A 26,068-nucleotide genomic window follows, 5' to 3' on the forward strand; every position below is an offset into this window, starting at 1 on the left:
TCTTTGACTGCTGTTCCAGCGATTAAAGATCTGGTAACCAAACTTAGCCCAGCCGTTTTACCCATGTTATTTAAAAATTTTTAATAACTTTATATTTTAATAACAACGTTTAATATTGCTCAAAGTTAAACACAGAAGTTCTTTGATTCTCTCGTGCTTAAAAGTGTGAAAATATTTCCGTAAAGATGCTGTCAAAATACTTAAGCCACCACATAAAAATGACTATCTTATATTTTTTCAAGTTCATATAACAAAAAGTCGAAGGTGTTTAACTTAAACAGTTTAAATTTGTATTCGCACTAAGTAAGCAGAAAAAAATTCATGGAGTTATTTAAAGCATTGCCAAGTTAAATAAAAACTTGAACCATTTGTTTTTCGTCAAAATAATTATGACCACTATACTATAATATTTAATATAATATTTACAAAACGACTACATTTCGATTTCTTGCCTATATCACTAAAAACAATGAAGTTATTTCGATTTAGCGCTGCATTTCGCCATCGTTTCTATGACAGCTATAAGATCTTGTTGCCCGCTTTTGACAAATCTAAAAGCGTAGAACTACGCTTAGAAAAAAAATTATTAGTAAAAAATTATTATATCTCAAAAGAATAACAAATAAAATTTTGTTTTTATTTATTTTTTTGATTTTTCTATAGGATTTTAATTTTATTAAAACCGTAATCCTGTGGGCTCGTTCCGACTTATATACTACCTGCTATAGAAAAACAACTTTTGGAAAAGCTTCAAGCAGATAGTTTTAAAACTGAGGGACTAGTTGGCGTAGAAACAGTCGGACGGACGGGCAGACAGACGGACGGACGGGCAGACAGACGGACGGACGGGCAGACGGACGGGCAGACAGACGGACGGACGGGCAGACAGACGGACGGGCAGACGGACGGACGGGCAGACGGACGGACGGACAGACGGGCAGACAAAATTGTATATATTTTATACAATCGGAAATGTGTCCTTTACTGCGTTGCAAGCTTTTGACTGAAATTATAATACTCTCTGCAAGGGTATAAAAAGAGAGGGTTAAAAAATACAGCCTTAGAAAACGCTATACATTCGCAGGATGGTCAGTATAATTTTTTGAAAGATATCAATAAAATATTTGACTAACAGCAAAGAATGTGCGGCTTAAAACTTTTTTAGACTAATTTGGAGTCGCTGAACAAGCTGGTATCACCTATACATTTCTTGAGACGAAATCGTTGGTCTGACGATTCGCAAATTGGTACATTCTATAAGAGAATAGACGGACCTTTCCGAAGACATATAATTTTAAAATTAGAGTGTAATTAATGGAGCCTTAGGAGCTAGCCGTTAGTATAAAAGTTCATCTGTTTTTACTGTATTGACAGTAAAGAATAAAAAATTAAATAAATTAAATACATGCTATACAAATATAGAATACCAAAACCAATTGACAAACTCGTCAACAAATTTTGTTACTACAATTGACAAACTGGCCAACAAATTTTTTTAATACAAAATTAATTTTATTGTTATATACTTAGTTAGTTTAATTGAATTACATTAAGTGTTTACATTTATTCGATTTAATATAAATTAAAACCTTAAATTAATACCAATTACAAATTTTTGTAATTAGTTTACATACAGCGTGAGCCAGAGAGTAAATACATATGTAGTTTAAGGAGTCCCGGTACAACCTGTTCGGAAAAAACTTAAAAAAAATTCTTTATCTTTTCAAAACCCGATTTTAATCGATGATTTTCAAACGAGATGTTGAAATTGTAAAGTGTGGCCTTCGCAGTTCGCTGGCAAAATACCAATAAACCTACCCCACACACCCCACCACCACCCCCACACATACTTTGCGAAAAAAAGCTCCTCTCCAGAAAAAGTGGCAGTCGTAATAGCGAGCTGAAGCTGAACGAGAGGAAAAGTGAAAAGAAAGCAGAGATTTAACCATGTCGAAGATCGGAATTAACGGATTTGGCCGTATCGGCCGTCTGGTGCTGCGTGCCGCCGTCGAAAAGGGCGCCGCCGTGGTGGCCGTTAACGATCCCTTCATCGATGTCAACTACATGGTGTATCTGTTTAAATTCGACTCGACTCACGGTCGTTTCAAGGGCACCGTTGCGGCTGAGGGCGGTTTCCTGGTGGTGAACGGCCAGAAGATTACCGTTTTCAGCGAACGCGACCCGGCCAACATCAACTGGGCCAGCGCTGGCGCGGAGTATGTGGTGGAGTCGACCGGAGTGTTCACCACCATCGACAAGGCGTCCACCCACTTGAAGGGCGGTGCCAAGAAGGTCATCATCTCGGCCCCCTCCGCCGATGCGCCCATGTTCGTCTGCGGCGTCAATTTGGATGCCTACAGCCCCGACATGAAGGTGGTCTCGAACGCCTCTTGCACCACCAACTGTCTGGCTCCTCTGGCCAAGGTCATCAATGACAACTTCGAGATCGTCGAGGGTCTGATGACCACAGTTCACGCCACCACCGCCACCCAGAAGACCGTGGATGGACCCTCTGGTAAGCTGTGGCGCGATGGACGTGGTGCTGCCCAGAACATCATCCCGGCCGCCACCGGAGCTGCCAAGGCTGTGGGCAAGGTAATCCCGGCCCTCAATGGAAAGCTCACCGGCATGGCTTTCCGCGTGCCCACGCCCAACGTCTCTGTGGTGGATCTAACTGTCCGTCTGGGCAAGGGAGCATCCTACGATGAGATCAAGGCTAAGGTCGAGGAGGCTTCGAAGGGTCCCCTAAAGGGAATCCTGGGCTACACCGACGAGGAGGTCGTCTCCACCGATTTCCTCAGCGACACCCATTCGTCGGTCTTCGACGCCAAGGCTGGCATTTCGCTGAACGACAAGTTCGTCAAGTTAATCTCATGGTACGACAATGAGTTCGGTTACTCCAACCGTGTCATCGATCTGATCAAGTATATGCAGAGCAAGGACTAAATGCCACAATCATAAAAACCCGGGGCCTTCAAGTTGATCAGGAATCACTGTTGTATAACCTAGGTAAAATGCCCCGGTAATTCAGCACTATGCACAATTAATATCCTTTGATGGTTACCAGAGTCATAGCAATTTAAATACAAATATCCATACCTACACAAATATATTTATTGCTGTTAAATAAAGTATTGCTCTGTTACTGTATTTAACTGCCAGCTATTTAAAAAATAAAATCATGTGCATAGTTGAATGTTGCTTGTGTAAGCTCAAGGTCGTGGGAAGGTTATATCAGGGCACAGCCGGGAAATTTGCTAAGATATACATAAAATGCAGGTGGGGGCCACCCCAAACTCAGCGGAATGGTTAAAGTAAAGAGGACCAACTATCTATTTATATCGCAAACTCTGGGAATCCGAAATTTTCAGATTATGCAAACATTTGTATATTTTCTTATCGCTGCAGTCTAGAACCTTTGTTGATGCTGTTTGTTTTGTCTTCGATTTGCTGCCAAAACGTAATTTTTAGGCCAGTAAAGCAAACAACTAGTTGTTAGAACATTTAATAATATAATATTATCAATTTGCGGAAAGTTTTTTTTCTTAGGATTTCCTTGCAATTTATAGACCTGCATTTTTGTACACAAAAGTTTTTTGTTTTGTATGCTCAAGGTCATGGAAGGTCATAGTGGCTTTGAAAGGTACATTTTTGATGTACACAAGTTTTTGGCTGCAAAAAATAAAACCGATTATATCGACCAGGGCTGCACAGAGCGGACTATTTAAAAAGCTAAGCGAAATGAAATAAAACGGAGTCTGATATAAATAGTTATATTTAAAGTGCTGAACATGGCCAGCGAACATGTTTGTCTTTCCGTCAAAAATGTATATTAGGCTGTATTTCCTATTTTTAATTTGCACACAGTCGGTATCTCTTTTGTTGATAACAATCAAGTGAACATATATTTTAAAAAAATTTATAAAGTTTTAGAGGCCACAATTGCATTAAAAATATGGAAAACAAATACTTTTGATAATCAGAAGTTCACAGATATTGTAATGTTTCTTGGGGCGCAAAATAAGTTAAATTGCTCACTCAAGCTACGCGAACTGACAAAAATATGGCTCATCTTAGTTTGAAGCCTTTGGGGATTGCCTTTCTAATATTTTCTCAGCAATTTAACAAAAATGTTTGAGTACAACATGACGCTTAAGACTTGGTCCAAGCTAAGAAAAAATAAGAATATTCTTTTAAAATGTTTCAGAATATGATTATTTAAGTGTACAAATCAATGACGTCCTTAACTTCCAAGAAAGAGACCATCAAAATAATCTTATTGCGATAAAAATTACACAGCCGTACAAAAAAAGTACTAAAGATTTTGATTAATTGTGCTTTTTCTAAGAGCTCAGAAACATCCGTTTTTTTAATTTTAAAAAAATCATAAAGAATGGTCAACAAATTTGAGTAGGCTTAATTTTTATTTCCTTCCTTAATTTAATCAAGAAACACAAGAAGCGCATTTTAAAAACCAAATATAATTTTTTTTTTTTTCGTTTTTTGTTTACTTAAAAAAATCAAGTGGCTGAAAAATAATACATAATGTGGAACCTACATTTTTCTATTTTTTTTTTAACTTTCAGAAAAATCACAAACTTGCTTTATAAATAAAAAGCTTTTGTTTAATACTTATCTAATCAGGTTTTTTTTTGATTTGTTCATAGTATCGATATGTGTGTATGAGCAAGACTTTACAAAATAAACCCCTTTTTGGTGGAAAAACTAATTACGTCGGCGGCAGGGACAAAATTAAATTTAATAAAATATTCACTTCTCAGTTTCAAATAACAAAAAAGGAAAGACAAAAGATTAATGATTAATGAGCCTTTAATTTCAATTTATTTTATCAGCAATTAATTAACTTTCGTTTGTAATTATTGAAGTACTTTTCTTGGCCTATATATGATTAATTATATCCCTTTTGTCGGACAAATTAGAATAAGCTGGTGGCTGGTCCCTACGCATCCTGTCGAATGCCTTTTGCACCGAGTATAAAGCACAGCCAAGATAAACTAAAAATAGTGTAATTTGTGTTTAAAATGGGAGAAATATGTACATATATCATAATCTTACCTGTAAATGGCAGCACCATCGTCGGAACGAAAATCCAGTGGTTCGACGTGGTTAATAATACAATGGCTAAATAAACCATAAGATACATAAAGAATCCTGTGGTTATCATCCAAGGCACCAAGAATTTGTATTTTTGCTGAGTTTCGTAAAAAGATAATTCGTTATGAGGGTGCCATATGTTCAACTGAAATATTTCACTCACCTTAAAAGCTCCTATTAGAAGGCATACGCTGCCTAATATTTGCAGAGAAGAAATGTGTATCCCTAGTTCGTAAAGTCCGCCTAATCCGAAATAATTACGCATATATGGTGCAGATCTTTTAGATTATTTCTAAATATATATATATTTATATATATATATATACATACTTCTCCAGAAATAATCGTCCATCAGTGCCAAATAGGTAATGGCAAAGGCTATCGACAAAACGCCCGAGCAGATGATCCCTCCTTTGGTGTCCAACTTCAACATATTTCCGACTTAATTATGAACCTTGCAGTTTGAGGATTATTTCACAACTGAATGGGAGAGTATTTATCGCATCGATGGACAAACTTTTGCGGTGGGACTTATCTTATCTGTCGCGCTCTCCCATCGCCAAATTGTAAAGTCTTTGTTCGTTTGTGTATAAGTATAATTTTATTGAAGGAATTGCTTTTTATTGCTTCGACTGGCCAGCAAACTGAGCCCACCCATGGGGTCCCAGCTGGTTGGATACACCATTTTACAATGAGTTACGATCTCGAGTCGATTTTTTTTGAATAATGCAATGAAATTGATTAGCTAACAAATTAAGTGGCGAGTGTGCAAAAATTTGTTTATTGTAAAATTTGTAACATGCATTCTTATTGTTTGGTTTTCTTGCATTTTTAACTAGTATAATTAAGTATAAAAAAATGTTACTGCAATAGCGCTTCGCATCGCATGGCATTGCTTCATATGTATTGATGTATAATTATTCGATTTTCAGTTAACTCGCTTGATAATCCGTTAAATGTAGCATATTTTAGATAATTTTCGAGGCGTAATTCTGTGTGAGAATTAGTTAATTTAATTTAAGTGGCGTTAGACTGGTAAAGGTAGAGTTAAGAAACTTGGCAAAGTTCGCCCTTCTTCTGGTGTTTTCAAGTTAGTCAAGATATATAAAAATACGTAGGTTATAACATTCGATTAGTACAAGTAGGTATGTATAAATATATAAAAAGTACACAACGTGTAAATTAGACTAAGTCAATAGAGGAGAGCTCCTAGGGGCAGGTTACTTGGCTGCCCCTCGTCCTTGTGCCCTTTCTCATTATTTTTCGATTTGTTGCTTTTCGTTTTCTTTTGTTTTTGGCAAAATCACAGGAGAATTAGAAATAATTAACGTAAGCTATGACACATCAATGTGATAGAGTGAAAGTGAAAAACTCTCAGTTACCGATTCGAAAGAGCATTGGTTCAACTTGGTTTGCTTTATTTGCCTTCACTTGCATAGAGTTGGCTTCCGTTTTAGATTAGTTTTGCTTTAGGGTTTGTAAAATCTTTAAAAGTATATTTGTATAATAAATTATGACTATATATGCATTTATATATAAGTATATAGATGGATATATTTAAAAAGTAAGTAGGAGGCGCAATATTCCACTTTTTAACATAGGATAACAACATTGTTTTCGCGATTTGCTCCCCAAGCGTTCCATCGCTTTACTGACTGACTGACTGAACTGGCTTGCTAACGGCTTATAACAATATTCAACTAAAGAGTCGCTGATAAAAATAATAACCATAATAATAGTGTTGATAGTGACAATCAAAGGATGCCGACGCATGTACAAAAGAATAAATAAAATCGCGAATAAGAAGGATCTTCGGTAAACCTATTTTAGACGTCGACAACCATCTTCTTGTGAATGTCCGTATTGCCGACCACTGAGCAAAACTCGTCGAAAGATATCTTCCCATCCTCGTCCCTATCCGCGAATCCGATCGTCTTATCCACTATCTGCTGCAACTGCGTGTCCTTCAGATTATTACCCACCATCATCTTTAACACCTGTAAGACAGAGTTGCATATAGGATATTCTTTATGTTAAACTCGTGGGACTTGCCTGAAATAGTTCGCCGTTGGAAATGTAGCCGTCATTGTCCATGTCGTAGATCCGAAAGGCAAAGCGCAGCTTCGATAGCTTGTCGCCCTTGACACTGAACTGTGACACGCCCTGGATGAACTCCTTAAAGTCCACCTCGCCATTGCCGTCCGCGTCGAAAATGTCAATCACGCGCTGCACCAGTGGATTCTGTTGCAGTTCTGGCAGCGACATGAACTCGTCCACGCTCAGCGCTCCCGAGTTGTCCAGATCTAGCTTCCGGAAGCGTTTGCCCAACCGCCGGATTTCATCGGCGTCAACTGGGGAATGCAAAAAAAATTGGGAACATTCAGTGAAGCATCAATATATCGTTGGATTTGACGAAATTCAAAATTTGTAATGCCCATCTTTGATGTTTGAATTCCCTTTCGAATAATACTAATAATAATACCTTAAGTTAAATAAAATGGAGATTTAAAATATTTTAAGATTCTTCACAAGAGTAAATGTCTAAAGTGAACCAATGGTTTAATTTGTTACCACAGGAAAGAAAAGCTTATACTTATTGTAAGTCAGCACAAAACCGGAATACAACAAATTACGAAAATTCTTTTTATAGATGTAAAATTAGATCACAACGAAATTAAGATAGTGGCACTATAATTTATTTTTAGCGATCGTTTATACTTCGATTATCAAATAAAGCAAAGTTTAACAAGATATGTACATTATGGATTGCCAATTTTGAAATAAACAAAGAAAGGGTAAAATTGTTTGTTGATTCGAAATAAAGGGTTGGGAATTGCAATTGTAATTTCGACGCCACGTTTCGTTTGCATTCCTTTTTTGTTAGATGTTCGCATATACCGAATCTAAATGTACGCTTGTATGTGCCGATGTTTGCATATTCATAAACAGCTGCCGTTTCGTTGAAATGACATTGACTGAACAATTTCGTACTTACAATTGGAACACATTTCCATGGGCAGTGATGTTTCATTTCCCTGCAAAGCAAAAATGTATATGATATTTGGGAACTTTTAATTTATTGCAGCAGCAGGTGGAAGGGAGAGGGGGGAAGTGGGAGATGAACAACGGAAATTGACTTTATGACGGCTCAAACCCTCACTCCCTTTTCTGCGCTCTCTCGTTCTCCCCTTTCTCCACCTCACACTTCCCCTTTTGCACTTGTTCTTCGCCTATATTTGAGGCATTTTATTACCATTTTGGTTTCGCCTTTTGTGGTTCTCCTTGGGTGCTATCTATAGAGTGCAAATAAACTTTCCTGTTTGCGTCGCTCTACTCTCGCTTTCCCTTTAGTTTCGTTTAAAATCCAATACTGGGAGATATTCTGCATATGCTACTCAGGTTTCTGAGGCGGTGATTTTTAGTTGTTTTGGAAATCTTCGGTTTTTCTATTTTCTATTGTGCATGAGTTTTTCCACAGCAGCTTTTGGTGTGACCGTGGTGCGAGCGTCAAAAAAACGAGGAGACCGAGAAAAATATACTAAAAAGCTTTGCGTCTGGCAACGCGTCGCTAGGGCTGTCAACTTTCTTAATGTCAGCTAACCATAAAACAGTTTCAAATGTGCGCGGTTTTTTTAAATATTCCTTAATATGGGTTTCGTTATAATGTTAATACTGCTTACTCCCAATAAATCGAGACAAATGTATCCTCAAGAGACAATGATATTTTATAAATTTAGCATAAAAAAACTAAAATGAAAACTATGCCGTTTCTACGATTTGTAACATAAATGGTCGTTGTTTTCCAATAAAGATCCTTTAGTATTGTTTTGAATACTAAAGGAAGATCCTTTATTGAAATCTATAAATATATATGGTTTTCTGTTTCTAAATATTCAATCCGTATGCCGAAAAATGAAATGAATGTATATAGTGCGACCCCTAGATAATAGTTTCTGACTACACCGCTGCAGTTGGTTGGCTTCCCGCAGCAACATTAAACAACCACAGATAGCATTTACTGCCCCTCCGACATAATCTTTGAGCTAAACATTCCCCAGCCAGTTGATGGGCTTCCATCCCACTACCATCTTCATTTCGCTGACGGCGACCCACCAGAACGGTCATGAGGCAAGAAATCATCAGCCAGAAGGCAAACGGGCGCCAGGAATCGCCGGAGGCTGCGGGGGAGGAGGGACGGCGGCGCAGAGTGGCGATAGTTGGAGCGGGACTGGTAAGTTGTTTTTAAAATAGTCAAAGCTTAAAAAAACTTCCAGAAAATTTTATCGATTTTTTAATAGAGGCAAAGTTTTAAAATGTATTTGTGTTATCCTGCTTTTAAAAATAAAATATAATTTCTATAAAGGTCAACTTTTACTTTGGTTTTAAAATGTATAAGTAAATAATTGTAAAGCTTTCAAAATTATTGTTTTTTTTATAAAGGTGTCCAATTATAACAGAACTTAATTCCAAATTTAGTGTAATTAATACCTAGCTTTAACTGTTCAAATTAGTTTCATTCAATATTCTTTTTTATTCGAAAATCTTCCTAGTAGACCTACATTTTTATAAACTTTCCAGAATTACTCTGACCAAGATTTTCATCTTATGCTACTCATTTTTGTTTTCGTTGGCATAACTATGTGCGGCTCTCATCTGAATGCTTCTTATCTCTAGGGTCCCTTAATCCCCGGCTTTAGATAAAACTCATCTTATCGAGATTTTTGTAAGCCTTCTATTTTCTCTATTTAAATTTCTTCAAAAGGTGGGTTCTTTGGCGGCGATAAACTTTGCCCGCATGGGCAACCTCGTGGATTTGTACGAGTACCGGGAGGATATCCGCCAGGCTGTGGTGGTTCAGGGCAGGAGTATTAACCTGGCACTTTCCCAGCGGGGCCGCAAGGCTCTGGCCGCCGTGGGTCTGGAGGAGAAGGTCCTGGCCACCGCCATACCCATGAGGGGTCGAATGCTGCACGATATCAGGGGAAACACCAGTGTGGTCCTATATGATCCTTGCACCAAACAATGTCTGTACTCTGTGGGTCGCCGTCAGCTAAACGAAGTCCTATTGGATGCTTGCGATAAATTACCAAATGTTCGCTGCCACTTCGAGCACAAGTTGACGAGCGCCAACCTCAGAGAGGGATCCATGGAGTTCCGGAATGTTAGTAAAGAAGTTGTAGCTGCCAGTGCGGATCTTATAGTGGGCTGTGACGGAGCCTTTAGTAGCGTACGCCAGCAATTGGTCCGCTTGCCGGGCTTTAATTATTCCCAGGAGTATATAGAAACAGGTTACCTGGAGCTTTGTATACCCTCGAAATCGGGAGATTTCCAGATGCCCGCCAATTACCTGCACATCTGGCCCCGTAACTCCTTTATGATGATCGCCTTACCGAATCAGGATAAGTCTTTCACGGTGACCCTGTCCATGCCTTTTGAGGTCTTTGCTAAAATTCGGACCCAGAACGATCTGCTGGATTTCTTTAAGCTGAACTTTCGTGATGCCCTGCCCCTTATTGGGGAGCAACAGCTGCTTAAGGACTTCTTCAAAACCCGACCACAGCATTTGGTTTCCATCAAGTGCAGACCCTATCACTACGCTGATAAGGCCCTCATCCTGGGCGATGCAGCACACGCCATGGTTCCGTATTACGGTCAGGGAATGAATGCCGGAATGGAGGATGTGACGCTGCTCACCGGAATTTTGGGAAAGCAGTTGCCGCTGGACGAGGCGTTGGCTCAGTTTACCGAGTCCCGCTGGCAGGACGCCTTTGCCATTTGTGATCTGGCCATGTATAACTATGTAGAGGTGGGTGTTTTGATATATTTATCATTTTGTGTTTTTAATTTATTTTGTTTTTTTATTTTCCGGCGTTTCACTTTTAGATGCGCGACTTGACCAAACGCTGGTCATTCCGGATACGAAAATGGCTGGACACCCTGCTATTTCGATATTTTCCCGGCTGGATTCCACTCTACAACAGCGTCTCCTTTTCCAGTATGCCTTATGCCCAGTGCATTGCAAACAGGAAATGGCAGGACCAGCTGTTGAAGCGTGTTACCGGCGCCACCTTATTAGCTGCAATCCTGGCAGGAGGAGTTGTTTTCGCACAGCGTTTCATATAAAATAATTTTAAATATCCAAATCACCTTACCTACATATCTGAAAAAGTTAAAATCAGGCAGAGTGTACTTTAAAAATATTGTTTACGCCTTATAACGTTATTTATGCTTTAATAAATATCATCCATTTATAAACTTTTCAACCAGTAAATTAAATTTATTACTTAAGAAATTTGGTAAGCAAATTAAAAACGACAAAAGTGTACTTAGAAATTTAAGTTCACGGGAGAAAAAGTTGCACTTTAAATGTTGCCATTGCTAATTTTAATTTTTTCACAAAAAAACTTTTCTGGGTTTCCCCTTGTGAATGGAAAAGTTTTCAATGAAAATGTTTGTCATTATGACTCATATACATAAATTTCTTAAGTTTACAGACATAAAAACTGTTCCTATTAAATTTACTTAAAAAGTTACTCCCAATTTTTGAAATGAGTTAAGGGGAGTTTAACTTGACGACGCTTAACTTGTTTTCACGTTTAGAGATAGGCCTTCTTTCAATAAAAAATCAAATGCGTTGGACGAACTTGAAAACAAACAAGAAAGGAAAGCTAACTTCGGGCGGAGCCGAAGTTGAAATACCCTTGCAGAATATTCTGCAAGATATATTCTCCAAAATTATTCATATGATCCATTCTTAATACTCATAAAAAATCCCACCTTCCTAACTTTAAAAACACCAAAGTTATGGCATTTCCAATCGTTCAGTTATATGGAAGCTACAGGATATAGTCGGCCGATTCATATGAAATTTGGTAGGTCGGATTAATTTGCAAAAATAAAACCCATAGGAAATCCCAACTTTCGAACTTTACAAACACCCAAGTTATGATGGTTCCGATCAATCAGTTATATGGCGGCTATAGGATATAGTCGGCCGATCCTTATGAAATTTGATATGTCGGATTGATTGGGCAAAAATAAAACCCATAGAAAATCACAACTTTCTAACTTGACAAACACCAAAGTTATGGCATTTCCGATCAATCAGTTATATGGCAGCTATAAGATATAGTCGGCCGATCCTTATGAAATTTGGTACGTCGGATTGATTGGCCAAATATAAAATCCATAGAAAGTCCCAACTTCCTAACTTGACAAACACCAAAGTTATGGCATTTCCGATCAATCAGTTATATGGCAGCTATAGGATATAGTCGGCCGATCCCGGCCGTTCCGACTTATATACTGCGTGCAAAGGAAAGAAGGGTGTGTGCAAAGTTTGAATTCGATATCTTTAAAACTGAGAGACTAGTTCGCGTAGAAACAGACAGACGGACAGACAGACGGACAGACGGACAGACGGACATGGCTATATCAACTCAGGAGGTGATCCTGATCAAGAATATATATACTTTATAGGGTCGGAGATGTCTCCTTCACTGCGTTGCACACTTTTGACCAAAATTATAATACCCTCTGCAAGGGTATAAAAAACTGATAAACTATTGTTTACTGTGGATTCACGCAGGTCTTATAAATACATATGTATGTATGCCCGATTTCGTTTGTTGGCAAAATAATTGAAATTTTTTGTTGGCCGCGTGGCTACTACGCATCTCATTTGGTCTGTGGGACTATCAACCTGTGGATGTATAGATATTTTTGGGTTTGTTTTGTCGCTTTAGCTATTGAGGCGGCGACAGCCAAAAATACCGCCCTGACAATGTGATTTTAGCTACATATTTCATCAATTATTTCTGGTCGCAGTTTTGCAGCCTTGGTCACGTGATCGAGATCCCCAAACATACGGATGTTGCATTAGTTTTTTGTCCCCTTTAAAGGATCACTTGAATATGTACACTATATAAAGCCTATAATCCATATGCATAAATGGTCATAGCCCAGTGATCGGAAAGCTTTTTTGGGGTGACAGAGGGGGAATACAGCTTTCGATTAATTAGCATTTGGTTGCCACCCCAACCCTCTCGATCTTTTAACCGCACCCCTACCCCCTCTGGGGAGAGGAATGGGTGGTTGGGAAAGAGAGCACAAGGTCTGCGCTTTTTCGATTTTAAACGTCAACGCCGGCCGGTATTTCATTACAACAACAAGCTGATTGAACAAAAGCTTTTTCTCTTCCTCCTCCTCCTCCCCCTCAGACTCTTATCCCTTGTTTATCTCTACCTCTCTCGTAAGCACCGATAAAACAGCTCTGTGCAAAACAAGGCTTAGAAAGTGAAAACCGTAAAAAACAATAGCTTCAAGCCATTTCTTGACCTACTACTCAAAAGCTCACAGGCTTTTGGAGAAGATTTGACTAACGAAACAGTGTGAGGAAATGAAATCGAAGGTAGAAAACTACATGGTCACAGCGAATGAGGGGGAGCGTAAGACAGTGATAGAGAGAAAGAGCGAGCGCCACTTAATTGTTGTTGCTAAATCCATTTCGCGAACTTTTTGGTTGGCACTCTCTAGAAACGTCGGGGCCTCCGCTTTGCTCCCACTAACGACAGTAGAGCTTCGATTAAAAATTAAAGAAATGGCTTTTCTTGGATATCAAAGAACAACCAAATAAAAAAGTTCTTAGCTTGAACAAAATTCACTTAATAAGTTTTTCTACCGTTACTTGAACATTTTACTTTACTTTACTTTAGTTACTTTAGCGCCATGAATCACGAAAAATTCGTAGTTAAAAATATAGTTTTTTGTATTCTGCATACTTTTTAAGAGGGAAGAAAGTTATACATTTAGAAAATCGAAATAAATTGGTAATTATTTAAAAAATTACTCGGTATCAAATACTTAAGTATTTTAACAATTCAGCTTTCAAAACATCAACAACTAATGTGTTAATCAAAAGAAATTTCAAATCTAAATTGTTTTTTAATATTTAAGGTTTTGAACCAATATTGTTTTTGGATTTGATTGAATTGTAAATTTGACCGTAGGCAGGTCTTACTGTATCGACAAGCGCGAACAACGTCGCTTGGCGGTCGTCTTCGCTTCGCGGACCAGCGCCATCAGTTGCTCGTCACATGTTCGACACTCAAGTAGACCAAGAGCCCAGCAGTATAGTGCCAAACGAAATCCGATCGAGCACTAATCAACCGTTAGACAGACTATCGAGTATAGCAACTCTCTAACAGTTAGACCAACCGACAATTCCCCAACCGTTTATTGAGCTATATAAGCCAAGTGCGAGTGCAACCTTTATCAGCCCTTTTAGCTGTCAAATCCAAAAACCACATTCTCGAAGCTTTTCGGCAAGTTTCCGCCATCGGATCGAAACGCGTGGCCTGTAAAAACGAAGAATATACGCCAAAAAGCAAGCGAAAAAAGTGAAATTGAAAATCTAAAATCAAACGTTGGGAGTTAAGTGAGTGAACGCGTGTGTTTTGTTAGGGAATGTGTTTCTCAGTGTGAGTGTGCAGTGCAACGGTATTAAAAACCAAAAGTAACGGTAGCCAAGTAATTAGGGTGTTACCTGTCAGAATTTAATCAAAATACTCGAAAGTTTTGGCTTGTTAATCGCCATCCTGGCCCGTTCGTTGTTTTTAATGTGAGGCGCTCTGCCTGCGTTTTGCCGGAACGTTAAACTCCACCCACACCCTGCTGCCCGTCGTCGATAGCATACCGATACCGATAGCCGATGTTAGCCGCTTGCTGTTTTTAACAGTTGTTGATTGAAAATTCAGCCATCCGTGCTCTATTTTACAAAGACCGTTTAGATAGGACTCTTTTCGGTACTTATCTTTAAAAAAGGAGCACAAAGCTGTCAATCACCCGTGGATTTTGGATAATGAGCGACTGGCCACAAGCTATTCGAATTGTTCAGGTAAATACAAATATACATACTTTCACACACAATCACCCTTATTGATCTCGCTCAATTAGTGGGGCTACGTGACTGCAGAACAGTTCTCGAGGTCCGGGGTATTCGCAGATCGCATCGTGTCGCATGGTTTTGAGTTCTGCCTAAAATGAAAAGCAAACCAGAAATGCGGATAACGATCTAGGCACACACACCTCCCGCCCTCAACCCATCCCCCCGTTTGGTTGTCGGGTAGTCTTGGCATCTGGCATTTCCGGTTTCGCTGTTTTTTGGCGGTGTAGAGATATGTAGATGAAAACACCTTCAAAAATTATTTAACCCAAGATCCTCCTCTTTTTGTGTTTGTATTAACTATGCTCTAAGGGAAATGAAACAAAATATAACGATATTTGTTGTTAAATTTGTAGATCTTAATTCAATTATATGAAGTACTTCAAAACTAATCATAATAAATCCAACACACCTACTAATGAAGTAAAAAAGTCATGACCTTTAACATCCAACACTTTTAATCTATTACTAATAAGATATAACTTTAATGATAATTTTAATATTTTATTTTTTTTTGTAATGTTATGTTGAAAGTCGTTTTCTTGGTGCGATTCATCTCTTTAAATTATATTTTATGTTTTATCATTATTATTCAATAATAGACTGATTTTATTTTTCTTACTTACAACGAAGACGGAAAAATAATATGAACATTAATATATGTATATATATTGAACATTATGAAATATAATTTGTGAAATATATCAATAATAAAACAATTTAACGCACTCGGGAATAACCAAATTATTTAAAATCCATTTTACACTTAAACTAATACGTTTGCTCGTTAAGAGGAATAATTATCGTCGTTCTTACACTCATCCATCATGTTTTGGGTTCAAGATCGGTTAGTATTCGAAAATTCTGGAAAAGTAATTAACTCATTTGGAAGGGGAGATCAGTTTTGTATTTCTCCTATATGTATTGTATGTACCTACATTTATATGTGCGATTGAGTCTGAATGTCTGGTAAACAATAATAAATAAATTCAACTGGGTAACTGATTTGTTTCGTAAGTGGCTACTTTACTTTGTATACCCTTGCTGATAGTATAATAATAGCTTCAGTATACGACTGTAGTTTCTGTTGGAACAATTGGCATATTCTTATACATACCTTCTTTGACTAATAAAGATTTTATTATAATACAAGAGAATATTGTCGGTTCTGTACTGGCGGGAAAGCTTACGGCTTAACGCCAACACAAGTATATACGCAGTCAGGCTTAATGCCAATATCAGCAGGCTGCCAACTAAACGTACATTTATGTATTTATGTAACACTCAGATGATCCGTTGCCCTCTTGCTTGCGGACAGCAGCTGATTCTGATTAAAACTCCAATTTCTGTCTATTACCTCTTGTGAGGTCCGCCACAGCGGGCGCTTTGTTCTTGGGTGGTTCCGGTGGATCCCCGTTTAAAGCTGCCCGATTAGTTATGGTAAAAGTCTTGAATTTGATCCTGATGCCCTCTAAAAGTGCGTTTCTTTTTCAATCACTCGGCATACGAGAAGCTCCTGTGAACCACATTGGCTTATACTGGATCACCTGAAATGTTCCGTAAATAGTTTTTGGTAGGCTGCTCCATGCGTTCAGCCTGACCTTTTTAGCTAAATATTATGGAGCCGGGCAAATGCTTGGAATTCCTTAAATTCAAAATAGTTGTCCGATTTGATCTAGCCGGGTAAGGTAAATACATACATATGTATATGTACATATGTATGTATGTATGGGTAGATGCCAGTTGTCTGCTGTTAACAGAATGTTCTTCATTACGCGTTTGCTGACAAGCACTTTATTTTCGTATGCAATAAACTTATTTGAAATAAAACAAGATTTTCATATGTTTTATAAATTGCGCGATGATCTTAGTTTCCTTAAAATTACTTATACAATGGGTGTGCCGGATTATCGATTTCCGATTTCAACTTCCTTGTCAGCTTGTTGATATTGTTCAGATCCAACACAATATGGATAAAAAATGTTTTCGTTAAAAATAAAACCAAGTTGTTTTTTTTCTATCCCATATCTTCGCTAAGCATTAAAAGCACCATTCCCACAAAAGTGGGTGAGAGTACGAACATAACACTTTCATACAAATTGGGATCGCACTAGTAAACATAAGTAGTAAACGCGTTTGCACGAAATAAAAATGTTAAAAGAAATTCCAAAGGTTTGGAATAAGAAACAGAAACCTTGACATTGTAGTCGATTTATGGTGCTTATCGAGTTAGGGAATATATTTTGTTACGATTGTTTTAATTTTATTCGTTCATTGCTCATTGGAATTGGCGGTGTTCATCAGAACTACATGATTACTGATCACTAATCACAGATGGAATAGTGATCACGAGTAAGGATTATTCTGATGAATTTAAAATTATAAAAAATTTCGACAAAACAAAAGATTAAATACAATAATAATTCAATATTTGCGCCTTTTTCGATTTCAATGCAGATGTCTCGTACTATCCACACTTCCTCGAGTTTCCTATCGAGTTAGCTTGTCTCGATTGTCCAGTCCACATTGGTCTAAACCATGTAATACATAGGTGTTCGTCGGCAAATTTTGGTACCCTACTTTATAAATGAGTGGTGGATGGGACTGTTTAGTAGTGCGGCGCGACAATACAGTGTGGATTAACCCTTAGATGGTTGGGTTCTTTTTTTGTTTCATAATAAAAGGTTTAATTTTTTATAATTTATTTTATATTTGAATTTGAAATTGGCGTTGTTTTTGTTCTGATACTGGTTTTGTTGATTCTTATTCTAAATATTTTAATCTTAAATAACAAGTGTACGACTTTATATCGGCCAAATGTTGATAGTTTGACTAAAACTTCTATATTTTCCTGCAGTGATTTGTTTTTAATATGTTCCTCGGCTTTTTAAATTTCGTGCTTTCGCCATGCTTTTGGTAAATGTTTTGTAGGTTAATTTCTAAAATTGTCCGCAGACAACCTCCCCTAAAAAAATTTAGACACGAGATGTTCATGGTCTAAACTCGAGTTACGAACAGCTGTTCTTTGTTCTGATTTTGCTGTAGATAGTGAAGAATTGCCTTCCATAATTTGTCTAAAAGTTAGAATTAGCATGAATTAGCTTGGTTAGGGGTGATAGTATCAGAATATTGCCGAGCACTAGTCCAAAAAGGCGAGTTTGCTGGATTATATCATACTTAAGCGAAATTCAAAATATATTCACAATAGCTTCAACAATTTTGTAAATCCCCAAATATTTGATATAGTTTTTTAGCTGCAAGGGTATATAAAGACCGGCATATTAAATATGATGTACTTTCTCGTTTTGTCATTGTATCAAGTGCAGTGGATCGAGTGCAGTAATAAACAGAAATTTAATGACCAAATAAATGCAGGCTGTATTTCGAGTCTCAACAAAATTGATCTTCTGATTAGTTACTGATTGCACATTCATTCGCCTCATTTTGTAAATGGAAGAGTAAGGCAAAATAAAATAAAGCATTTCTTTACGAAAACTTACATCATCGAGCTGGGGGACAGAAAGAGATAGTAAAACAACGCGCCCGCCAAATGGAAAGCATTTACATATTAACATACATATAACAAACATATATACATACATACATAAGTATGTAGAAACTTAGGTATGCCTTATTTTTCGGTTATTTTTGTTTTTGCTTTTTCAGATGAACGCAAAAAATAAGTAATACAAATTGCGCGTTTGAAAATTGTGGAACGTTTTATATTTGTAGCTCATTTGGGAACCCACAAGAGTTAATCAAAGAAAAAAGGAGTGATAAAAACCAAGCAAAGACTGTAGAAAAAAGGGGTGGCGGGTTACGCATTATCAATTTTTTAATGACTACATATGTATATTTACATAAATACATATTCACGTACATATCTATGTAAATAAATATGAAAATCAACGGCATTTAAAACAAATAAACCAAATTGCCCTTTTGGGATACCTACAACTATTATTCTACAAAGCAAATAGCCAATAACTAATTTTGTTTCTTTAATCTTTTTGATTCTCTTTGCATGTCGATGTGCCCTGTCTGTTTGTCTTGCGGTAAATGCCATCCAAAAGGGGTAACAAAAACAAAGAACAGCAGCATTGCCAAGAAGACGCAGTTGAGAAAAAGTGTTAGCAAGTGATAAACAACATTAATGAATTTCGTGATTAAAACATTTTAAAAAGTTTACAATAAAAGCTCATTTAATATAAAAATAAAAAGAACGCAACCGAAATATTCAAAATAATATAAAATCGCGCCACGCCAACAACAACTAGACGTGGCACAAACTAAAAACACAAAAAAGCTCTCGACCAACGAAAACGAGAGCGAATGCGCGCGTTTGAGTGAGATAGCAGAAAAGTAGAGAGAGGGAGAAGAGCGGTAAGCTAGAGCGACAACAACAAAACACAAGCGCAAGCAGAAGCCAAAAGCCAATTGCGCACGGAACGTAGAACGGAGAAAACTAACGGAACTCTACAAGCGAAGCACGGATAACGGTTAAAAAGGGCGAACAAAGAGACAGGGAAAATGGTAAACAAGGGGAATGGCAAGAAGGCGGACAAGGAAAAGGAGAGGCAGCGAGAGGCAATGTTGCCGGCGGCGGGCAACAACAGCAGCAACATTGAAAACAGCAGCAACCTTAGCAACATTAACAACAAAACGAATAGCAAAGCAACAACCAACAAATCGCTAAATGCCAAGCCCAACAACAACAACAGCAAAAAGAATGCAGGCAAGGGACAACAACAGCAGCAGCAGCAACAGCAGCAACGCAGCAGCAAAAAAGCCAAGCCACACCGGCAACAGATTTTCCTGCAATCGTTGCCACGCGACAGCAGCAATTACAGAAGCAACAATTACAGGAGCAACAACAACATCAGTGGCAACATTTGCAGTAATAGCAATAGCAGCAGCAACAACAAAAACAGCAACAGTAGCAACATCAGTAACAACAACAGCAACACTTTGGACACATCGGCAACATTGGACAGTGTAGTGGGTAAAATAAATCCTGCTGAACTGCTAACGGCCGCTTTGGCCGTGCCCTGTGCTAAATGTTCAAAGCCATCGATGATCTCTAGTCTGACCACCGCCGTAACCGCCTCCACATCCTCCGTTTCCACCTCCGCCACCTCGTCGTCAACCAGTTCCGGATCGGAGACCGCCAGCAATCACAGCGATCTCAACTATCCGGAACCGGCTGTCTATTCAGGCAAGCAGTATCGCAAATCCAAATCCTATATGGGTGCATCCCAGTACAACAGTTCATCTAACACATACCAATCGGGTCGGGCGCCCAATACCGCTAGCGGTGGTAATAATGTGGCGTATAGACGCTCCTATAGCGATCGACGCAACTCGTTTGATCGCACATTTGCCGAAAGGAATCGCGACTTTGTGCCCATTGTGCCGCCGTCGCGTCCGGTTTTGTCCTCATCCAACATCGCCGGTGTCATGGCAAGTGCCTCCAAGCTGACGATCATAGAACGGTTCGGCAAAGGACGTATCGCATATCCCATAATGCAGGTGAGTCGAGAAAGGATATAAGATCTTCGGAAATATAATTGGAGTTTTGACTAGATCATTTCTTGAAGATAGTTAGTAATACAACATTTAAATTTTATACATTTTTTTTATAACCTTGACAGAACGTAAAATTATCTAAAGTAGTTTTTTTTTTAATCTAAGCATAAATATAACGTAAACATTTTTTTGCTGTTGTTTAAAAATGCACATATTTGCTAAAGAATCTCAAAAAAGTATGTTGAAAATTAAATTGTACATTTAAAATATAATTCCTTCTGATTTTAATTTTACTTTAAAACTAAAGATATTTGAACGCCTGACTTCAAAAGATAAGCAATAGCCGCCTTGGGAAAAAAACATGTAAAATCAATTTTTTCACTCGTGCTCTACGATTACCATGACCATTTTGTTTAAATATATGTACTGAGTATTCTCCAATCTTTTTATAAAGAAAACTCACCAGCTTATAAAGGCAAAAGCCATCCCTAAGACATGGGGACGTAAGAACGGATAGTAAAACTTCTAATTTCTATTGTTTTTATACCCTTGCAGAGGGTATTATAATTTCAGTCAAAAGTTTGCAACGCAGTGAAGGAGACATTTCCGACCCTATAAAGTATATATATTCTTGATCAGTATCACCAAGAGAGTCGATCTAGCCATGTCCGTCTGTCCGTCTGTCCGTCCGTCTGTCCGTCTGTCCGTCTGTCCGTCCGTCCGTCCGTTTCTACGCAAACTAGTCCCTCAGTTTTAAAGCTATCTGCTTGAAACTTTCCCAAAAGTTGTCTTTCTATTGCAGGTAGTATATAAGTCGGAACGAGCCGGATCGGGCGACTATATCATATAGCTGCCATATAACTGAACGATCGGAAAAGCCATAACTTTGGTGTTTTTAAAGTTAGGAAGTTGGGATTTTCTATGAGCTTTATTTTTGGCCAATTAATCCGACCTACTGAATTTCATAAGGAATTTCGGACGACTATATCCTATAGCCGCCATATAACTGAACGATTGGAAATGCCATAACTTTGGTGTTTTTAAAATTAGGAAATTGGGACTTTTTATGAGTATTAAGAATGCATCAAATGAATAATTTTGAAGAATATAATTTACAGAATATTCGGCAAGGGTATATCAACTTCGGCTCCGTCCGAATTTAGCTTTCCTTTCTTGTTTACTATTAATTTATTTAAAGTCTTTAAGAACTATAATTTTAGCTGACAAATTTAACATTCGATTAACAGAAAAACTAAATCTAATCTAATATAAATTCTATAGTTTTATAGAAAAAGTGCAATCTCACCTTGCAAGTGAAAGAGGCATGAAAGGGGACAATTAAGATTATGGTACATATAATCACTACGTACTTTGCATATCACTACATAGTGCATCCGCATGTATATTTATTTGGTTTTAATATGAATATGCACTAAATATTGATATTGAGAATGTTATTTTTAGATAGATCAATATTATGGATTTACGATTTTAAAAAATGGGAACATTGTAAACGCAGTATTTAATGCCCCTGAAGTAGGGAAACTTTCGTAACTTTCCATTAGTTTGAGAAGTTTGCGTTCTAATCAGTTTCAGCAGCTACTGAAGGAAGCAGCCATAATTAATGGCACACAAACAAGAACAGGTGATAAGAAAAAGAGGCAGAAAGGCGAGAAAGCGAGTCATCTATATATTTTTGATAAGCTGATTTCATTTCGGGAGTCACAGAATGGGAGTCGCAGAATGGAAGTCGCAGAAACTAAACTGCACAACTCGAGAAAAACATTCTAAGACTTTTTGCCGAACTGATTTGTGGCAATTTTTTTTCAATTGTTTTGCAATTTGTTATCTCTTCCCTGTGTATATGTGCACATATTCTTTTTGTTTATTATTTACGGTTATGCACTTGAAGCGAAATATTACGTATACGCCCTGGCTGACAGCGGGCAATTTGTCGCCACCGATTTTCTGCAATCGAGAGAGACAAATGCGATACTAATACGGAAATACTGATGTTTCGCCTTGAATCTCCGTCACTCTTAATAGCTGCTTATGTATATATTTTTTGGCCCAACAAATCGAGATCCAAACTATATGGTAACAAAATCTCTGCGAGAATTTCGAGTCTCAGCTATTTTATGCAAATTCCTCGTTGACGTCTTTGACTTTTGATTTTGATTTTATTGTGGAAAAATATTAACCGAAAGTGGTTTGATTAGCATGTGTTGCGGCACTCACTTAGCTAGTTACCAAAACTAGTTCTAAACGAACCATAATACAGGAACAAAATAAGACAAAACTGATGCGAAAAGTAAAACTTGTTTGGCGAGCTATATATTGGCAAAAAACTGTTGCCTATGGCTGATTTAGAAAGCTCAGCCTGAAATTAACACAAAGAGACTCATTCAGATGACCACAAAGATTCAAGCCCTAAAGTTTTCCAATAACTGGCACTTCTGGGTTAAATTGCCGACGTCTAGGGCTTGTGCGTTTTTAACAACTGTTTCAACAATTTGCTTAGCCTTAGCATTGCCTTCGCTGGCCTTCAAATAGAAATAACAAAAACTAGACGAAAACATTGAAAATTTTCAGAAAAACAATCCGAACACACATTTTATAAATGAATCACTAGAATTAGATCTCTCGGCAGCTTGTTGATGTTTACACTTTTGGGCCCAGATATACATTAATTCGCCCCACGTGAATTTTGATTCCCAAGCACAGTGGAGCAGTTGTGCCATTGTGTGGTGAAATTACTTCGCTTGAAAACAAATCTCTCCACACGTGGCCAGCACTTTGGCAACGGAAGCGAGCCCATTGATAAGATAGTGAGTGGGACTTCTTATGCCGAAAGCTCTATTAGGCATATGTATATCTACGGGTCTGCACTCCGTAACGGAAAGTCTTGAGAATATGTTATATATTTAATTAAAATGAGGATGATTGATTTAGTGATTAAAATACTTTTTTCGATCAAGTTGATTTCAAGTTGGTTACTCATCAACTTATTGATGAATATAATTTTTTTAAATTAATTAATAAACTCGGGATTTCTATCTATGACTCCAAATTTAACTCGAAAAGATAGTCACGCATGTGTACAAAGGCAACTGAATACAGGGAGAAGAAAAAGATTATAATGAATTTTATAACTACTATTGCTCCATATCCTGAACTTTTTTGAAGAAATATTCGGAGTTGGAGCTCTAAAAGCTTGGCAGTCTCTTATCTAGTTTAATCAAAAACTCTTATTTGAAAATTAATGATGAGGTTAAAAGAAGTGGTCAAGTGCGGATATAGTTATCGTTGTGCTTAAAATGTCTGTGTGATATGTTCATATCACAAGATACAATTGTCGCACAAGTCCTGTTCGCAGAAAGTTGGAAACTGAAGACAATTAGCAATCAATCTAAGATTATGATATAATAATAACAAATACATTTCATTGGAAATATTTGTATGTATCGAGTACGTATAGATACAAAACGTACATTTAGCTTACAAAAATATATGTTTACCAAAAGATTTTGCGATATTCTTTCAACTTAAATAGTTTATTGTGATTTTGGTAGTCAAATTTTCAGTTCGCATTACATTTTCGAAACGCAAATAAAGCAAGTACTCAACCCAATGTGAGTTCCCAGTATGCGGGGATTTCCAGACTTGATTTGAATCTCGTCAAAGATTTGCAAACATTCTGAAGCTTATCAGGCAGGGCGATTGTACAAGCACACATAGGTTTATATTATATATTGAAATATATCAACTCCTTTGCTTACGTCAAGCTTCACTTAACTCAGTATGTGATTGCGAATGTGCTATATGAACAGGTGGAAATGTTTACATAGAACCGTCTGAGTTACGAACTTTCTATTGGAGCAGCATATGATATAACTCTTTCTCATTTTGCACTGCGTTTGTCCAGACGATTCTTTTTTACAATTATCTAGATGGGTAAATATATTGAAAAAATAAATATATGCCTAGGTATATCGGTGGATCTATAGCGTGCCAAGCTTTTTCTATTTTTCTTAATTATTTAATTTTGGTTTGTTCTATTATTATTTGAGTCAGTAAATATTACGCTACCAAATTGCATATTGTTTTCGCGAACTGCCACAGCTGTGTGTGGCCAACTTTTGCTTCAGTTGGCTTCCACCAACTCAACTGCGTAGTAAAAATCATTTATAAATATGATTTGGTTGGCAAAAAAGCGTTGGAGTGGCAAAACTGCAGTTCTGTGCGCAATCTTTTGATTATTGAAATCAGTGGCACAAAAAATTAAATATAAAAAGAAAAGTATTGGTAGGGGCTCCTATCACGTGTGCTTGAGATTTAACACGCTTATCGTAGTTGCCAAAAAACGTGCAAAATATAATAAATTCAATGGTGTTAGACCACAAAGAAAAGAGCCCCTTAACGTGGCTAGAAAGTTCCATGACAATACAAATTTTGAGGTTTATCACACTTCATATCACCGCCCGCAGCCTCAAGGAAAAAATAAAATGATTCTTTTTTGAGCTTAGCTAATGTTGCGCCTAGGTAACCGTTACGATGGGGATTTATAAAACGTAGTTCTTTTGAGCCCAGCCTGAAAATAGGCAACATGTACTCGGTTTTCTATTTAAAATATTCATTAGATGTAAGTAAAATACGTGTAGACTACCTCTGATGAAAATGATTGTATACTTACTTTTTTAAAATCAAGCTGAAAACTTATTAAAATGGATCTGTTTTATGTTTATTTTATAATAAATTAAGTAAAAACAAGAAAGGAAAATTTGCCCGGCCGATTTGTATAGCTTTTGCAGACGTTTATACATCTTTAAGACGACTATAAATCCATATTAAATTATTATATATTAAAAACCATTAAGAAATGTCGATTTTCTAAAAAAAATATTTGTTTCATTTTTATAAAGTTTTGAAAACGTATTATTAAAATCGTAAACAAAATCATATACTTGCTGAAAAACTACGATTTTTATTATTTTTATGGTATAATAATTTTGGTCATTTTTGTAGCGCAGAAAAGAAGACATTTCCGACCCTATAATGAATATATATTCTTTATCAGTATTAGTATCTCGGAGCTAATATAGCCATCTCCGTATGACCGTCTGTCCGTAGGTTTCTATACCGTTTGCAAGCTCAGTTAAAAAGCTGGAGAAACTTTCGCAATCGTGTTTTTATATGCTTTCGCAGTTCAAATTTGAAGACAAGGCGGCTCTGATTAGAGCTGCGATTGGAAACAAGACAAGATGTTTTAAAAGTAATTTTTTGCATTTGACCAACACCTTTATTTTTGTCAATTCAGATGACTATATCATCCTGTTGTTGTCTTGTATAAGCCCTACGGTTCTAGGCATTTTTTTTTCCCAGTTATTTTTATAAAACTTTCCCACTCATATTTTTTCCGATGACTATATCTTACAACTTACATACATATGAATGATCGGATAAAATTTGCTAAATTTGTTTGTC

At 37.3% G+C, this 26,068-nt stretch overlaps 5 protein-coding genes across 5 annotated transcripts in view; 3 read left to right on the plus strand and 2 right to left on the minus strand.

The window, feature by feature from the left end:
* The first annotated feature begins 1,875 nt into the window (after window positions 1-1,875).
* Window positions 1,876-3,196, plus strand: LOC108052609 (glyceraldehyde-3-phosphate dehydrogenase 1). The gene has a single exon (XM_017135047.2). The coding sequence runs from the start codon at window positions 1,948-1,950 to the stop codon at window positions 2,944-2,946; it is 999 nt and encodes a 332-aa protein (XP_016990536.1). The 5' UTR covers window positions 1,876-1,947; the 3' UTR covers window positions 2,947-3,196.
* A 1,616-nt stretch (window positions 3,197-4,812) lies between these two features.
* On the minus strand, window positions 4,813-5,608 carry LOC108052614. Its single transcript, XM_017135053.2, has 4 exons — window positions 5,446-5,608; window positions 5,279-5,358; window positions 5,077-5,212; window positions 4,813-5,015 (listed from the first exon to the last, which is right to left on the minus strand). Exons 1-4 carry the CDS (start codon window positions 5,546-5,548, stop codon window positions 4,900-4,902), a joined length of 435 nt encoding a protein of 144 aa, XP_016990542.1. The 5' UTR covers window positions 5,549-5,608; the 3' UTR covers window positions 4,813-4,899.
* A 908-nt stretch (window positions 5,609-6,516) lies between these two features.
* On the minus strand, window positions 6,517-8,621 carry LOC108052613 (calcineurin subunit B type 2). Its single transcript, XM_017135052.2, has 4 exons — window positions 8,369-8,621; window positions 8,111-8,150; window positions 7,168-7,466; window positions 6,517-7,112 (listed from the first exon to the last, which is right to left on the minus strand). The coding sequence occupies exons 1-4, from the start codon at window positions 8,369-8,371 to the stop codon at window positions 6,942-6,944; spliced, it is 513 nt and encodes a 170-aa protein (XP_016990541.1). The 5' UTR covers window positions 8,372-8,621; the 3' UTR covers window positions 6,517-6,941.
* Window positions 8,622-9,207: 586 nt separating this feature from the next.
* LOC108052570 (kynurenine 3-monooxygenase) lies at window positions 9,208-11,479 on the plus strand. Its single transcript, XM_017134982.2, has 3 exons — window positions 9,208-9,346; window positions 9,878-10,921; window positions 10,999-11,479. The coding sequence occupies exons 1-3, from the start codon at window positions 9,239-9,241 to the stop codon at window positions 11,236-11,238; spliced, it is 1,392 nt and encodes a 463-aa protein (XP_016990471.2). The 5' UTR covers window positions 9,208-9,238; the 3' UTR covers window positions 11,239-11,479.
* Window positions 11,480-14,211: 2,732 nt separating this feature from the next.
* LOC108052576 (terminal nucleotidyltransferase 5C) overlaps window positions 14,212-26,068 on the plus strand; it is a 50,361-nt gene continuing 38,504 nt past the window's right edge. Inside the window, exons 1-2 of the mRNA XM_017134989.2 lie at window positions 14,212-15,010; window positions 19,132-20,587. Of these exons, the coding sequence (XP_016990478.2) occupies window positions 19,589-20,587 (999 nt within the window). The 5' untranslated portion in view covers window positions 14,212-15,010; window positions 19,132-19,588. The remainder of the gene's footprint in view (window positions 15,011-19,131; window positions 20,588-26,068) is intronic.

This window comes from Drosophila rhopaloa, unplaced genomic scaffold (assembly GCF_018152115.1).
Source record: "Drosophila rhopaloa isolate 14029-0021.01 unplaced genomic scaffold, ASM1815211v1 contig_69, whole genome shotgun sequence".
NCBI lineage: Eukaryota > Metazoa > Arthropoda > Insecta > Diptera > Drosophilidae > Drosophila > Drosophila rhopaloa.

What these genes read in the sequence shown, in the direction of transcription:
- LOC108052609 (XM_017135047.2), top strand. Translation starts at nt 1,948, where the DNA reads ATGTCGAAGATCGGAATTAACGGATTTGGCCGTATCGGCCGTCTGGTG.
- LOC108052614 (XM_017135053.2), bottom strand. Translation starts at nt 5,548, where the DNA reads ATGTTGAAGTTGGACACCAAAGGAGGGATCATCTGCTCGGGCGTTTTG. An exon ending in GGACGATTATTTCTGGAGAA is followed by an intron (nt 5,359 to 5,445) that starts GTATGTATATAT and finishes ATTTCGGATTAG; the next exon opens with GCGGACTTTACGAACTAGGG. An exon ending in TTCTAATAGGAGCTTTTAAG is followed by an intron (nt 5,213 to 5,278) that starts GTGAGTGAAATA and finishes TACGAAACTCAG; the next exon opens with CAAAAATACAAATTCTTGGT.
- LOC108052613 (XM_017135052.2), bottom strand. An exon ending in CATGGAAATGTGTTCCAATT is followed by an intron (nt 7,467 to 8,110) that starts GTAAGTACGAAA and finishes TGCATTCCCCAG; the next exon opens with TTGACGCCGATGAAATCCGG. An exon ending in CCAACGGCGAACTATTTCAG is followed by an intron (nt 7,113 to 7,167) that starts GCAAGTCCCACG and finishes TCTGTCTTACAG; the next exon opens with GTGTTAAAGATGATGGTGGG.
- LOC108052570 (XM_017134982.2), top strand. Translation starts at nt 9,239, where the DNA reads ATGAGGCAAGAAATCATCAGCCAGAAGGCAAACGGGCGCCAGGAATCG. An exon ending in CGATAGTTGGAGCGGGACTG is followed by an intron (nt 9,347 to 9,877) that starts GTAAGTTGTTTT and finishes TTTCTTCAAAAG; the next exon opens with GTGGGTTCTTTGGCGGCGAT. An exon ending in CCATGTATAACTATGTAGAG is followed by an intron (nt 10,922 to 10,998) that starts GTGGGTGTTTTG and finishes TTTCACTTTTAG; the next exon opens with ATGCGCGACTTGACCAAACG.